The sequence below is a fragment of the Daldinia vernicosa genome, assembly GCF_022497035.1.
Source record: "Daldinia vernicosa strain CBS 139.73 unplaced genomic scaffold F5Y00scaffold_28, whole genome shotgun sequence".
In the NCBI taxonomy this organism is placed as follows: Eukaryota; Fungi; Ascomycota; class Sordariomycetes; order Xylariales; family Hypoxylaceae; genus Daldinia; species Daldinia vernicosa.
In genome coordinates this window covers 317,507-330,798 of record NW_025953944.1, presented here as the reverse complement: position 1 = coordinate 330,798, position 13,292 = coordinate 317,507, and the positions used below count along the sequence as shown (strand labels likewise).

General features: G+C 48.6%; 5 protein-coding genes across 5 annotated transcripts; 3 read left to right on the top strand and 2 right to left on the bottom strand.

Moving 5' to 3' along the window:
• The first annotated feature begins 388 nt into the window (after nt 1–388).
• Nucleotides 389–2,582, top strand: F5Y00DRAFT_239419 (uncharacterized protein). The gene is made up of 3 exons (XM_048008065.1): nt 389–1,869; nt 1,968–2,219; nt 2,275–2,582. Exons 1-3 carry the CDS (start codon nt 663–665, stop codon nt 2,313–2,315), a joined length of 1,500 nt encoding a protein of 499 aa, XP_047864130.1. The 5' UTR covers nt 389–662; the 3' UTR covers nt 2,316–2,582.
• Nucleotides 2,583–2,730: 148 nt separating this feature from the next.
• F5Y00DRAFT_95064 (uncharacterized protein) lies at nt 2,731–3,866 on the bottom strand. The gene is made up of 2 exons (XM_048014366.1): nt 3,483–3,866; nt 2,731–3,430 (listed from the first exon to the last, which is right to left on the bottom strand). The coding sequence occupies exons 1-2, from the start codon at nt 3,687–3,689 to the stop codon at nt 2,891–2,893; spliced, it is 747 nt and encodes a 248-aa protein (XP_047864129.1). The 5' UTR covers nt 3,690–3,866; the 3' UTR covers nt 2,731–2,890.
• Nucleotides 3,867–3,963: 97 nt separating this feature from the next.
• F5Y00DRAFT_239416 (HSP70-domain-containing protein) lies at nt 3,964–6,207 on the top strand. The gene is made up of 3 exons (XM_048008064.1): nt 3,964–4,249; nt 4,304–4,430; nt 4,484–6,207. Exons 1-3 carry the CDS (start codon nt 4,111–4,113, stop codon nt 5,931–5,933), a joined length of 1,716 nt encoding a protein of 571 aa, XP_047864128.1. The 5' UTR covers nt 3,964–4,110; the 3' UTR covers nt 5,934–6,207.
• A 27-nt stretch (nt 6,208–6,234) lies between these two features.
• Nucleotides 6,235–8,975, bottom strand: F5Y00DRAFT_239414 (N-terminal C2 in EEIG1 and EHBP1 proteins-domain-containing protein). Its single transcript, XM_048008063.1, has 3 exons — nt 8,512–8,975; nt 8,130–8,146; nt 6,235–8,048 (listed from the first exon to the last, which is right to left on the bottom strand). The coding sequence occupies exons 1-3, from the start codon at nt 8,522–8,524 to the stop codon at nt 6,636–6,638; spliced, it is 1,443 nt and encodes a 480-aa protein (XP_047864127.1). The 5' UTR covers nt 8,525–8,975; the 3' UTR covers nt 6,235–6,635.
• Nucleotides 8,976–9,503: 528 nt separating this feature from the next.
• Nucleotides 9,504–12,659, top strand: F5Y00DRAFT_94971 (ribonucleases P/MRP protein subunit POP1-domain-containing protein). The gene has a single exon (XM_048014364.1). It carries the CDS (start codon nt 9,619–9,621, stop codon nt 12,409–12,411), a length of 2,793 nt encoding a protein of 930 aa, XP_047864126.1. The 5' UTR covers nt 9,504–9,618; the 3' UTR covers nt 12,412–12,659.
• The last annotated feature ends 633 nt before the right edge of the window (nt 12,660–13,292 follow it).

The window sequence follows — 13,292 nt, the reverse complement described above, 5'->3', positions numbered from 1 at the left end:
ACAAATCGGAGCAATCTTGTTATGAGTAAGAAGTTAGGCTCACAGTTTACACTGCCTCTCTCAATGCGGACATAAATGTTACCTTGGTTAGTAGCACATTGTAGTTTCGACCTTGACCATCCTAGCCTTTGAAGAAAAGTAAAGCCTGAGGGCTATCAGCACGACAACCTCCGAATAAGACGAGTTTTAAATTTAATTAACTACAGAATAAAAAACTATACTATGGTATGGGCCTTACTTAGGGCTTCGTCTTGTTGATTTTCTATGCCAAGAGACACCTATTGAGTCGAAGACAATAGACTAGTTTACGTTGTGATAATTCAGTTCCTTTGTTTTTAAACAAGGTTACTACGGAATTTTCAAGATAACAATTTCTTTATGAATAAGTCCTTCATTTTTTCTCTTGTTTTAAAACAATGTAGGTAGATAATAATGCCACAAGACAAAAACTCTGAATTACTCTGAATCCCCTATAAGTATCCTCGCGAGTTATCGTTTACCATCGTTTCCACTATGTTTTCACTATAAAAGACACGGCAGAAACAATAATCTCCTAGGTAGAACATTCAACCACCACTTCTTCCTAGATATTTAGCAGTGTAGTAATAACAGGATTTTTTTTATTACGCTTCTACGTATCTAGGTAAGCAACGAGATTCATCATGCCGTGCGATTGTAAGCGCCTCACGCTCCGCTACGCTTGTCGCCACAAGGAGCAAGAATTTTATAGATGTTGGCGATATAACCTCATCCGGAGTTATTTCTGCGTGGGTCGTGTGCTTCCCGGCTGCGACCCGGTGCGCAGTACAGTATTAATACGGGGAGTATGTCATGATTGTCTCGATTTCTTCGCTGGAGAATTTGGCAAGAAAGCCGCTATTCCTGTAAGCCAGAAATTTATCGAGTATAAGTTTAACAACGGGCTTCAAAATCAAGCGATCGATCCTAGAACTGTTCATCGCGACGAATATACCACCTCCAAAGCGGCTCTCCGAAAACTAGCTGAAGATGCTCCGGAAGCCGAAAATGCTAGAGGAGCTGGACATGCCAAAGAAGCTGAGATTGCCGCAGAAGCTAAAATTACTAGAGGAAGGCGGTCGTTACGGGTTCCAAGTACGATGTCAGTCCCGCGAGTTCCGAATAACTCCCCAGTTGGACTTCGACCGCCGCCACCTTTAGTCCATCGAAATAGACATCAAGATCAACATCGTAAGCGTCCCAAAGCGCAGTCTGTCCACACAGATGCCGTCCCTTTGAGAAGGGAGTCCGTCCGAAAGCCCGTAAATCGTAACCATTTGCCCGTTTTAAACGAGTATTCTTACATTATATCCGCTCAGGATGGCCCATTTACATCGGAGATGGCTACATGTCCGGTCAAGGAATACGGGAGTAACACCCCTATCGATCTTTCCGACCTAGTCAGTGACGATTTTGACTATCCTCTCAGCGCTCGCGGTAGGCCGCCTAGCGGGCCACCGGTTCAACCCAAGCCCATTCGTCCAAAGACAAGGTCTCATGACCTTCCGTTAAAGCGATCTGACTGCTCCCTCGTCCGACGAATTACTGAACAGGCTGAAGAGTTAGATCTTCAGAGTCATCCCGACCACGAAAATGAAAGCTTGCCTAGTCTGCCTACTTTTGCCAAGCTCCAGCGAGCACCTAAAGTTCCTACCTGGCGTAAGGACACCCCTGCACCCGCTGCTGGTATTGCTGGCGAAGAGAGAAAAATCAAAAGTGTCAGCTTTGCAGAAGCATTGAATATCGAACACGCTCCCCGGATCCGCACCGCCCCCGCTACATTCATACGTACCAAACCCTCGGCCGACTCGCTCACGGTCGAAACAGGCACATTGCTGGATGTGGTCTCAAGTAAGTAATTCCGATAATTTTCTTGCATGGAACCCTTCCACCTTGTTGTCCTTCTCGATGGTCGAAACATGAACGAGTCGCTGACCCCTCAACGTTAGTTCCGCCAAAGCGAGTTTCCGGCGTACGCGCAACCGATAGTGCCGCATTCTACTATGAACGGGGTATACCGTCGACTGCCTATATGGAAGAGAAAAGCCAAGACGGGGACAACGACGATCACTCCACCATGCTTGTTTCTATTAGCACACCTTCCCCTGCCTTTTCGTGCGCTGTACAATCCTGCTTTTGCAACCCGGAAGATTCCGATGACAAGGTATGTCTTAGCTGCCTCGAGAGGCGGCGGCTTGAACGTAAGTGGCAAATGAAATGGATTTGACTGTCGCACGCTGGTTAACAAAAAGGTAGGGGCGGGCAGGGTAAGTTCCCAACGTGTCATGGTTTGCTGAGCTTTAGCTGGCGTATACGGTTCGGCGTTCTATGGCGTCCTTACGGTGAGTTATAGGCGTACTCGTTCATCTTTCCTTGTTGACTTATATATATACCCCTATCTTAATTTATCTGCTTGACATGAAACCAGATCGAGATAGGAACACAAAGGGGAAGATAATCCTGATATTCAGCAATGGACTGAACATGGAAAAGTTACAGTTTTCAGGGCTAGTCTTGTAGCACGAGATTAGCTATTTCCGCTTCAAAACTGCTCTGGATAGCGCTTTTATATATATATAAATATTGATGTTTTATGTTTTCGTATATTTCCTCGTCGTCTTACGTGAACCGTTCTGAGCCATTTGGAATACGGCGTATACTGTAGAAATCGTGAAAAATTCCGGTGTGTACGATATATTGATAGCAATAAACGTGTAGAAGACATAACCATTCATACTACAATAGCATAAAGTTTAAAAATGATGGTTCAAATAACAAAACATATACGGAATCTGACCGAAAAGTACTGGGGTATCATTGAAGTATGGAGAAAAACAGCCTTAACCTACATCAGAGTAGTTTTGGACCCGACCTAACTCATCTCCTTAACTAGCTTTCGTACCAACTTCTTCTGCTGGTCAACCGTGAGGCTTTTCTCATCCGTCTCCTTCACTGCTCGTCCAACCACCAGCACAGTCTTCGTCTTTTCACTGCTGACCCATATTTTCCCGTTCCTACCGACTGCGGTCTCGAAAGCAAGACCCGCGGATCCAAGTTCCTCTAACACAACGACCTTGCCCTCTTCGGCAGACTTTCGCATTAGAAGCCTCCGGGCCATACCCAGCGAGATGTCGAACAGCATGCCGCCGTTTAAGGGACCTAAGCCGTCTGCCTTTCCCGTACTCGGCGACACGCACTCGAGTTCGGGGTCCATGTGCCGATTTGCAAGACAGACCCTCGCGTATACTAGAGCGCCGGGGTTCAGGTTAGGCCGCGTTTTCTTTGTGGCCATCTCAAATGCTAGCTGCGGCAGTATAGCATTGGAAGTATAGTTGGACAGCGTGACGTAAAAATAATCAGCTGCTGAATGGTGCACAGTACCGATGACTAGGTCACCGACCGCTGGTATGTACTATAAGGATTGTAAATGCATGGCCTTGTACGTAGGTAAACTGATGACTTACTCGTCCTCCGTTATACTCAATCCATATCGAATTCTTCCTAGGATCAGTGATGAGCTGGCCGGCGACTGTAGGTATCAACTCATTCGGAGGGATATGCCGAAGTCCGGGACCGAGCCGTAAAGCTCGTTTGGGATGTGATGGAACCAAGGAAGGATTTATCTGGTCTCCCGGGAGGACAAATACCCTCTCACTCTGTGTAGTTGCCATTTTAGTTATATGTTGATGTTTTAAGAGATGCAACTTTGAAAATTTAGTGGCTGAGCTACGACAAATGGATGCCCACGGGTATGGGCTCGAGTGGTTCCAGCTTTCATTGGAACTCTACTTGTGGCTGGTGAAATGTTTTGGAGGGGCTATTGTGGCTAGGTTTCATCCGCTATGCGGAATTGGGATGTGGGGGTTACAGTGGACAGGGATGTGCTGTAATCGAGGAACTTCTTTTTTTTTTTTTTTTTTTTTCTTTTGGCTCTAAGAACAAAATTTTGGCAAGGCGCCGAAATCCAAAATCTCACACCCCACCAACGAACACTACTATTCAACCCTCCTGAATTCTCTGGCCCAGACTTGGAATCATTCCCTACGAATCTGGCTATTTTTAAGATTATAGGAATATAGGAATATCGCATCCATGACTGAGAAGGGAACCGGCCAACTTGGCGTTTCGCCAAGTGATCGATGCGCCATTGGTATATCCTTCGGCAATTCATACAGCTCTATTGCTTCCACAACTGATGACAGTCCTATCGTTATTGCGAACGAAGATGGAGGTGGGTAGCACGCCTCTATATTTGCGACACTCGCTAATTAACCCTACAATATAGACCGACAGATCCCCACCATCCTCTCATATGTCGATGGAGAAGAGTACACCGGAAACCAGGCTAAGGCCCTGTTAATCCGGAATCCCCAGAACACTGTTATATCATTCAAGGACTTCCTTGGTCAAGAGTTAGCCATCCAGTTGTACTATATGGCCGAATAAGTACTTACCTTCGGAACAGATTCAAGTCTATCGACCCTACTCACTGTCACGCCGCATCTCACCCCACGGAAGCGAACGGGACAGTTTCTTTCACCATTCAAGACAAGGTTGAGGGAGAACCGCCTTCTACCCTTTCTGTGAAGGAAGTCACTACCCGGTATCTGCGCCGTCTTCTACAATCAGCTTCGGACTATTTAGGAAGGAAGGTTACTTCTGCCGTAATATCGGTGCCTACAAACTTCACAGAGCCCCAGAGGGAAGCCCTGATTCAGGCCGCAAACGATGCTGAGCTTGAGGTCCTTCAATTAATCAACGAGCCTATTGCTTCGTTACTTGCCTATGACGCAAGGCCGGAGGCTAAGTTGGAAGATAAGATAGTTGTGGTGGCTGATCTTGGTGGTACACGCTCAGATGTTGCTGTGGTAGCTTCGAGAGGTGGACTGTATACAATCCTCGCAACGGCTCACGACTATGAGTTTGCTGGGGTTCACCTTGATAATGTCCTTATGGATCATTTCGCCAAAGAGTTCATGAAGAAGAATCCCAATGTCGACCCTCGAGGAAACGCCAGGAGCTTAGCAAAGCTTAAGGCTGAATCCGAAGCTACTAAGAAGGCTCTCAGTATTGGTACCAACGCCAGTTTCAGTGTCGAAAGCTTGGCGGACGGTATTGACTTCCAGACTACTATCAACAGACTGAGATACGAGACAATTGCTCGCAAGGTATTCGAGGGCTTCAACCGCCTTGTTGACGGTGCCATAAAGAAGGCCGGATTAGACGTCCTCGATATTGACGAGGTCATTCTCTCTGGTGGCACATCCCATACTCCCAGAATCGCAAACAACTTCCGCGCCATATTCCCGGAGACTACTACTATCCAAGCCCCCGCAACGAGCGCAACCGCCATTAACCCCTCGGAGCTCCAAGCCCGTGGTGCTGCTCTTCAGGCTTCTTTGATCCAAGAATACGAGGCGGAGGACATTGAGCAGTCGACGCACCCTGCCGTTACAACCGTCAAGCACATTACTAACGCAATTGGTGTTATCTCGTTATCCGACGATGGCGAAGAGATTTTCACACCCATCATCGCACCCGAGACTGCCGCCCCAGCTCGCCGAACAATCCACGTCGCAGCGCCCGCAGATGGAGGCGACGTGCTGGTGAAGGTGGCCGAAGGCGGCACTCACATCAAGGTGACGAAGCCGGAGCCGAAGCCAAAAGAGAACGGCAGCAAGGAAGATGACGAAGACGAAGACGACAGCGACTTCGACTCCGACGAGGAGGAAGAGGAGCACAGGGAAAAGATCTGGAAGATCGGCACTACCCTCGCCGAGGCCGCCGTCCGGGATGTCAAAAAGGGAGGCAAGGTCGAGGTCACGATCAACGTCGCGCCCGACCTCGCGGTAACCATTACGACGAGAGCCGTCGGCGGCAAGGGTGGCGTCAGGGGGACTCTTGCAGCTCCGTAAGACAGCTCGCCATATATCTTAGCTCGGTAGGTGGGTAGGCAATATTACTTAGTGCTCTTCGCTTATTTGGCGTCGGTCTAGTTAAAAGGGAGGGAGGCATCGCGACGCTCGGTAGGCACTATTCGATAGATGGAACTAACTCAGGCGGGATTTCGTTCCACCCTCTCAGGCAGAATAGGCGTAGGCTAAGCATAGGGAATAGAGTAGCTAGACGTGATGCATATACGCATTTTAACTAGGTAGATAGGTATCTAAGTTATGATGTTCACCTATGCATGCTATGACTTTGTCTGCGTACCTCGTTTCTCCTACAGGCCAATATCAATCTTCATTCTCGCGATGGAATTTCATCTAATTCGAGGTGCGGTCTGTTCTCCATCTATTAATTTAATCTATCTACTTGACTTATGTACAGTCGGTTCATGCCAACCTACTATATGTATGTATGTATTATGTACCTATATATGACCCCAATCCCATCCAACCCGTCCTTCACATATACAATTACCACTTCTAGATTATCAAGTCTGTCTATCCCATCTCACCCAAGACTTTTACATATGTGTGTAAAGTAGATTTAGTTAGTTAGTTTAGTTCCAATACCTGGATATAAAACAATCACACGCTATGTCCCGCGAATATAATACGCTATCCATGCCACGCTATGCCGTACCCTAGCACACGCATAAGCTTTATTTAACCTTATACCACGGTCTCGGGTAACGTCCATGCGACCAGGTCCTCGCGCTCCTCGTACTCGTCTACTTCTTTCGGCCGTCTGAACCCCTCGCGTCCACGGTCGCTGCCTAGTGTCGGCGCTAGACTTGTTAAGCTCCCGCTGCGGCTGCGTACGCCATCTGATGCTCCGTCTACGCCGCCGTCTTCTTTAAGTGGCTTTCCGGATCCCCGGTACCGAATATGTCGCCCGCTCCCACCTTCTTGGTGGCCATTAGTACTGCTGCTGCGCGACCCACCTATAAGCGTCGGAGAGCTGCGATCGCTGCCGCCGCTGCGCGTGCGCAGATGGTGTTGGCGCATGCGGCGGATATCGGCGGGCCGTAACGTGTTACCGCCGACGCCTTCGTCGTCGCTTACGTTGCCGCTGTTATTACTAGTGCTGCTGGCGACGGATCCAGAATGCGAGAGGCGGCTGCGGCGGGTAGGGGGCTTGGAGCCGGGGCGCGTGGTATCGCTCCACCCGTCGCCGCCCGAGAAGATGTCCTCGATACATTCGTCGGCCGGTAGCTCGCCAGGTTGACAAGCCCAGCTCGCTGCTAGCGCGCGGCGATACATGTCCTGCACCTCCGAGGCGTCTCGGGACTTGCCGAGGGAACCGGGGTTGGTTTTGGTACTGGGGGGCGTAGACCCGTCTTCGGGTGCCTCGACTGGGACCTGCTCGCTACCCGCCACGATGCCAGCTATACCGCCGAACATAGGAGCCGTCTTGAGAGGAGGCGCGACATAGTTACGCTCGCCGTCAATCTGAATCATCAAGATGCCGATTTTAAGTGTGCTGTTAATCTTGCTTTCCTGCATTAAGTATCGCCGGACGATGCCCTCTTCAGCCTCATCGTCTACTACATCATTTTCCTCTGGGTGCGGTAGTGGCGGCGCTGTTGTGCTTGAAGGACTAGTCCCTCCTATGGTGCCGGGTGGAAGGCTACTGCCCGATTTGCTACTGCTTTGTCGTCGGTGCGACATGCCTTGTCCGACCTTCTCTCGTGCATGATCTAGGCTGGCGCTGGCCCGCGCGCCTATACTCCGGCGAGGGAAGTTTTCGCTTTCTTCGACATATTCGCTTAGGTTCAACTTGACAATGCCGAGAGGAATCTTCTCGTCGCGACCGCCGGGGACCATAGGAAACTCCTGGAGAACCTCGAATTCGATAGGGCATTCGGTAAGGTTATTATTGCGATCGATTGAGATGCGCAAGGGTATGATCTTAGAATAATTATATACAACGCGATGATTGATCTTGTCGATGGAGCACTTGGCCGTACGGCCACGATGCTCGCCGTGTATCGAGTTCGGAAGGTACCATTTTATCGTAGAAGTGCCGGCAACTAATGGTACATTATTTAAGTCGTAGATAGTGAGGTGAAGCTCGAATTTCGGCTAGAAGAGGGACAGATATATGCATTAGCATAGTGAAATATAAGTTAGGGTGAAATAAATAGTAATATATGTATTATATACCTTCCGGGCCTTGTTAACTATTGGAAGAATACGCATGTTAGCTTGAGAAAAATACGTATTTGGCGCATAGCAATGGGTGTCGCAGTCAAAGTAAGAGACATTATTATGACAATTCTCCCAGCGAAGCAAAATGGAAGGAAGACAAGGGATAGCAGTGGTATGAATAGTATGAAGGGCAAGACGTAAATGTGCTAATAACAACAATGACAAGTTGCCGAATGTAGGCAGAGTTACATCTTCGCTTATTGGATGGATGAGAGGCAACCGATAATAATAGTGAGAATACAGGAATGCGGCTCAAAGAAACTGTGTGACAAAGCGTGAAGGGGAAGAAGGGCGGCGGCGGCGGCAGCGGCAGCTAGGGATTTACAGGCTTACATACTTAAGGACGCCATAGTCTTAATAAAGCCGCATTCACCCCAGCGGCGGAGATGCTGCACATGCTAGCTAGTATCAAATGCGAACGGCGTAGGTGGTGTGCTGGTAACATGCAGTCATGATTCGGAGCGAAACATCAATGGTAGCCGATTTTGGTAGCCCGGTTAGGTATTAGATAGCGGCTAGAACTGTACACAGTAGTTTCGGCTGTACCGGATCCCGAAAAGCGAACAGGTTTCTGCTAGGTTTCTACGAGAATCGTATTGTACGAAGGAGGCAAGGCGAATTCGAGATAAGGTAAGCGTGGTAGCTGGTAGGGAAGGAATTGAATTAGATCGGATTAGGGGGGGTTACGTTACCCCTAGTTCTTGGTGCTAGAATCAGCCACAAAGATTAGGACGACGTCGAGATCAGAGAAAGCTAGAAAAAGGATGAAAGCAATGCTTGTTGATTCGTTCCAATGTTGACTGTGGAAACGGGAAATGTTCCGGGACCTTGTCCAATTCAGCTCGGACGTTAAGAGCGAGGTACTTTGTACAATACGAAGTACTATGTAGCTAAGACTTGTTGACGTCATTATTTGTATCTAAGTTAATAGGATCCAAAGCCATGGCAGTCTCAATCTGCTAGTACCAAGTACAATACAATATTGGTGTAAAAATGCAGGTACGAAGTACTCTACGACGTACCGTTCCTTAACTGTAACCTTAAATCTAGCAGAGCTGCAGAGCCCAGCTGTCTCGTACATACGCGTATTTTAAACGCTAAAACAAAACGCCAGCTGCGCCCGATACCTACCAGACCCACTAAGAACCTTTCTAAAATGTAGTGCTAAAAATTTGATGCACCACATGTTCACGCGAAGCATAATACGCGTTTAGCAATACGCGGTATCCAATCCTTGGTGCATATCATCATGCACTACCTAATGAAGTGATGGTGAAAGAAAGATTTTGAATACGTGTGTTTTTGTTAAGCCTTTTTCGTTGGCTCAACCTTAGCTTCATAACTAGCGGGCCTATATATCGTATCCTACTTTGGAAGCGTATTCACGGGCTCTTGAAGTACCATCGAATCAAATGTACCACTCCCCCTTACGAGTTGACTCAAGATGCCTCCGAAGCAGGCGTCGAAGACTAAGCCTCCCGGGGATTCGGGTAGCAAAGCGGCTTCAATGAATAAGCCGAAGCCGGGTCCTGAGACTACTAGAAACTCAGACCAGTCAAAGTCTAATAAAAGAAAAGACCCTCCGCAGCAAGATGCAGGGTTCAAGAATCAAGGGAAGGGTTCTGATAATAGGACTCGGGATGCAAAGCGTGCAAAGACCCATGAGGTTAGAAGCATTGCCGCTCAGAAATCCCATGCTGCCTTGAAAGATGGTGAGCTCAACGTTCAGTCGTTTGTCGGCTCTCTTTCCTTCGAGATCAATGCTCTAGATGAGAGTATGAGACGTACAAGGACGTCTCAAACCAGCCGAGCATTTCAGCGTGTGCCATTCAGAATGAGACGTAGGGCTGCAGCCCATAATTATAAGAAAGTCCCGAGACGACTACGGAAGAGGGCCAAGAGAGAAATGGTAGAAGACAATACTCCAACCGTCAGCTCTAAGACTAGAAAGCCAAATACCACTAGAGCGAGGTTGCGAGCTGAGATTTCTCGGAAGCTAGATCTCCTCTCGAGGCGAAAGAAGCTACGGAAACTAAAGAGTTCTGGCGCTGACGATGAAACCATCTCCATAAGGGCTGCTAGGCCCAAGATAAAAAGAAATGCTCTCAACGAACCCCTCATTGCCGCGAGGAAATTTAGAAAGCGCCAACTCTCAAAAACCTGGCTTCCTACTCACTTGTGGCACGCGAAGCGAGCGAGGATGACACCTCCTACACAACCCCTGTGGAGGTTTGCCCTCCCCCTTACCCCATCACAAAAAGTTTACCGACCAACCCACCGCATTCAATGGGAAAAGGGTGCAATGGCTTGGGACATGAGCTATATGAGCACAATTGGCCTGTCCGGACCTCAGAATAGCGTCCAGAATGTTCTCAAGTCGTTGGGTCTTACACAGGAAGCTCTGTGGAGCGACAAGGCAAGGCGTTGGAGATCAGGTAATATGCACTGGTCCGGAATATTAAGCAGGAAAAGCGCAGATGGCATACGCGTTATCGGTCCAGCGACTATAATCTGGAGTCCGGAAAAGCAAGTTGAAGGCGAAGAGCAACGTAAACAATTTAGACAGCTTTTCATTCGTCTTCACCCATCTGCATTCTTGGAGACTTTTAACGAGCTACTACGACTCGCAAAAATGCAGAATCCCCGACCTTATATAGAAGACCTAAGATTTGAAATCGGAAGCATTGATATCATAGGCCCCGACTCGACTGAAGCTCTGCTCGGAGTCCTTCGGCCATACTTCCAAAAGTCCGATTCGAAAGAATCGCATGCCTCAAAGTTCGAGTCGCTCGCCGGTTTGAAAGATCCCGGTGCTTTACCCCTTGGGTCTCTCCTAGCTTTCTCAATCGTAGATCCTCGTCTCCGCTACCCTCCACGACAAGTAGTTCTTCCAGGGAACGACCAGAACGCACAATTGGCACTTCTAGAAGCCATGTCGGCATTCCGCAAAGACGATGCTACCAAGCCCCATCAGCTATTCGATAGGGATACTCGATTCAAAGCATCGAGACTTCCATCTCAGCGGTCTCTAAACCGTCGACGGGGCAATAGCGCATCAGGAACCGTACTCGAACCAACCTTGGTTGATCCTCCTATCCCTATAATATTACTTGCTTCCCGTCATTCCGTAGGTTCACAATCATCCGGTACTTGGACGTTAATGCTACCATATAAATGTGTTCTTCCGATATGGTACAGTCTAATGCATTACCCCTTATCGACTGGTGGCAACCCTTGGTTTGGAGGTTTGGACGAGATCAGACATGTTACATTCGAGAGAGGCCTTCCTTGGTTCCCTGGCGACTTGCCTGGCACAGAGGCAGGTAAAGCTTGGGAACTAGAAGAACGAAAAGCGAGACACAAGGCATGGGACCGCATGCCAAAAGGAAAGAGAGTCAACTGGGAATCACTTGACCTAGGAGCAGGGCGAAAAGGCGAGGTTGGAGTGGGGTGGAATTGCGACTACGAATTACTTCTCGGTCTTAGGGGGGTGGGTGACAAGGTGAATGACCCTGACGAGATGGTAGTAGATGGAAAAGATGGAGCAGAAGAGCCAAAAGCAGCTTCTCAAGATGAGCACCAAACAGCGCTCGTAAATCCCTTAGAAAGTGTCACGCAACTTTCCAAATCCGCATTTCTTACTTACCAGTCATCAACATCTGAGCCGCCTCCTCCAAAGTCATTAGTAACGGCGAACATTAAGATGTTGGCGCGTGGGGTGCCCACCACATGTGCCAGGATCTATCGTCTACCTGATGTAAAGCCCACGGCTGTCTCTTCACAGGCCGAAGTACCAGCTACCGACCCTCCTCATATTAAGGCTGAGTGCAGACTGCCGCCCAACATACGTAACCAATGGTTGGCGCAAAAGCCATCTGGAAATAACAGACCTAAGAAAGACATCACCAGGCCAAATCTGGATTTAGAGACGCGACAGCAACTGCTCGCTCAGCAACTCATCGGCCCTCCAGCGACATTCCCGCCGCCCGCTCCCAACTCTGAGAGTATCAACGGCCATCCACTGTGCCCTAATGAAGATGATTTGATTGGGTTTGTAACAACCGGAAGTTTTAATCTAAGGGACGGAATAGGCGACGCTATAGGTAGCTTGTCGTCCACGAAGGCTCTAGAGGAGCTGCGGCGATATAAGAATCAGAAGGACACTGCCGCGAGGCTCTGCATTGTCAGGAATGCAGGTCAGAATGTCGGCTGGCTTGCAAGGTGGGAATTAATATAGGCTCAGCAAATGGCGTCCGTAGCGATACCCGTATTCTATGAAAAGATTTTACATTCAGCATTTCTCCTTTCGATCGCACAAGACTACGGCATTGTCTCTATCAGGGGTCTGAACAGTCTAGAATACAAGTCGCAGCTATTATTGGCAGCCCCATGAGGTAAGATGACCATCAACTCTACGTCTAACTAATCCCACCCGCCGCCGACAATATAACGATAACTAGGGGTGGTGTCCTCGGTATTTTGTATGGATACCCGTCTACCTTGCTCAGCAGATCAATCCTCAACCTCAGCTCCCTGCATTATATCTATTACTATATAGCAGAGCAGCCCCTTATTACGGCGTTCAGGGATTGACGTTATGTTAGTCCTCATCTTTTAATCTGATGCTATGGTTTCTTCTTTAAGATTAGACTAATTGCCGGGTTCCCCAATCATTGACGTATCTTCGCAACCTGAACCCGCTGCGAGTAAAGGTATTCGCCATTCCTGCCATTCTACCATCTACCGAGACAACCCTGATGACAACCACGGGTATATATCACAAGCAAACGCCACGAAACGGATATGAGCTGTTTGCACTCTTTCGCATGCTCAACGTCGCATTGTCCATAATACATTTTCGTCCTGTTTTCGAGGTGCTCCCACCGGACGCCCTTCCGCATAATATGTGTGTGTCTTCGTGCAACAACACACTCAGCTAGCGCTCTGTCACGCCCGTACATCTATATGCATCGTCTGTTGATGATCGACACAAGGCGAAATGCGAATGCTACCCCAGACGGCACCCCCTGCGATTGCGATTTGCTGTTATGTAACCGCTCGCCATAATTGGCGGGGTGTTACATCGCTGCAGGACGGCCCTGTCTGTTATAATCCAGG

Excerpts from the sequence above, each read along its gene's own strand:
- F5Y00DRAFT_94971 (XM_048014364.1), top strand. The coding sequence starts at position 9,619 with ATGCCTCCGAAGCAGGCGTCGAAGACTAAGCCTCCCGGGGATTCGGGT.
- F5Y00DRAFT_239419 (XM_048008065.1), top strand. The coding sequence starts at position 663 with ATGCCGTGCGATTGTAAGCGCCTCACGCTCCGCTACGCTTGTCGCCAC. Across the intron at positions 1,870-1,967 it reads ATTGCTGGATGTGGTCTCAA|TTCCGCCAAAGCGAGTTTCC; the intron begins GTAAGTAATTCC and ends CCTCAACGTTAG. Across the intron at positions 2,220-2,274 it reads CGAGAGGCGGCGGCTTGAAC|GGGCGGGCAGGGTAAGTTCC; the intron begins GTAAGTGGCAAA and ends ACAAAAAGGTAG.
- F5Y00DRAFT_239416 (XM_048008064.1), top strand. The coding sequence starts at position 4,111 with ATGACTGAGAAGGGAACCGGCCAACTTGGCGTTTCGCCAAGTGATCGA. Across the intron at positions 4,250-4,303 it reads TATTGCGAACGAAGATGGAG|ACCGACAGATCCCCACCATC; the intron begins GTGGGTAGCACG and ends CCTACAATATAG. Across the intron at positions 4,431-4,483 it reads AAGGACTTCCTTGGTCAAGA|ATTCAAGTCTATCGACCCTA; the intron begins GTTAGCCATCCA and ends CCTTCGGAACAG.
- F5Y00DRAFT_95064 (XM_048014366.1), bottom strand. The coding sequence starts at position 3,689 with ATGGCAACTACACAGAGTGAGAGGGTATTTGTCCTCCCGGGAGACCAG. Across the intron at positions 3,431-3,482 it reads TTGAGTATAACGGAGGACGA|TACATACCAGCGGTCGGTGA; the intron begins GTAAGTCATCAG and ends CAATCCTTATAG.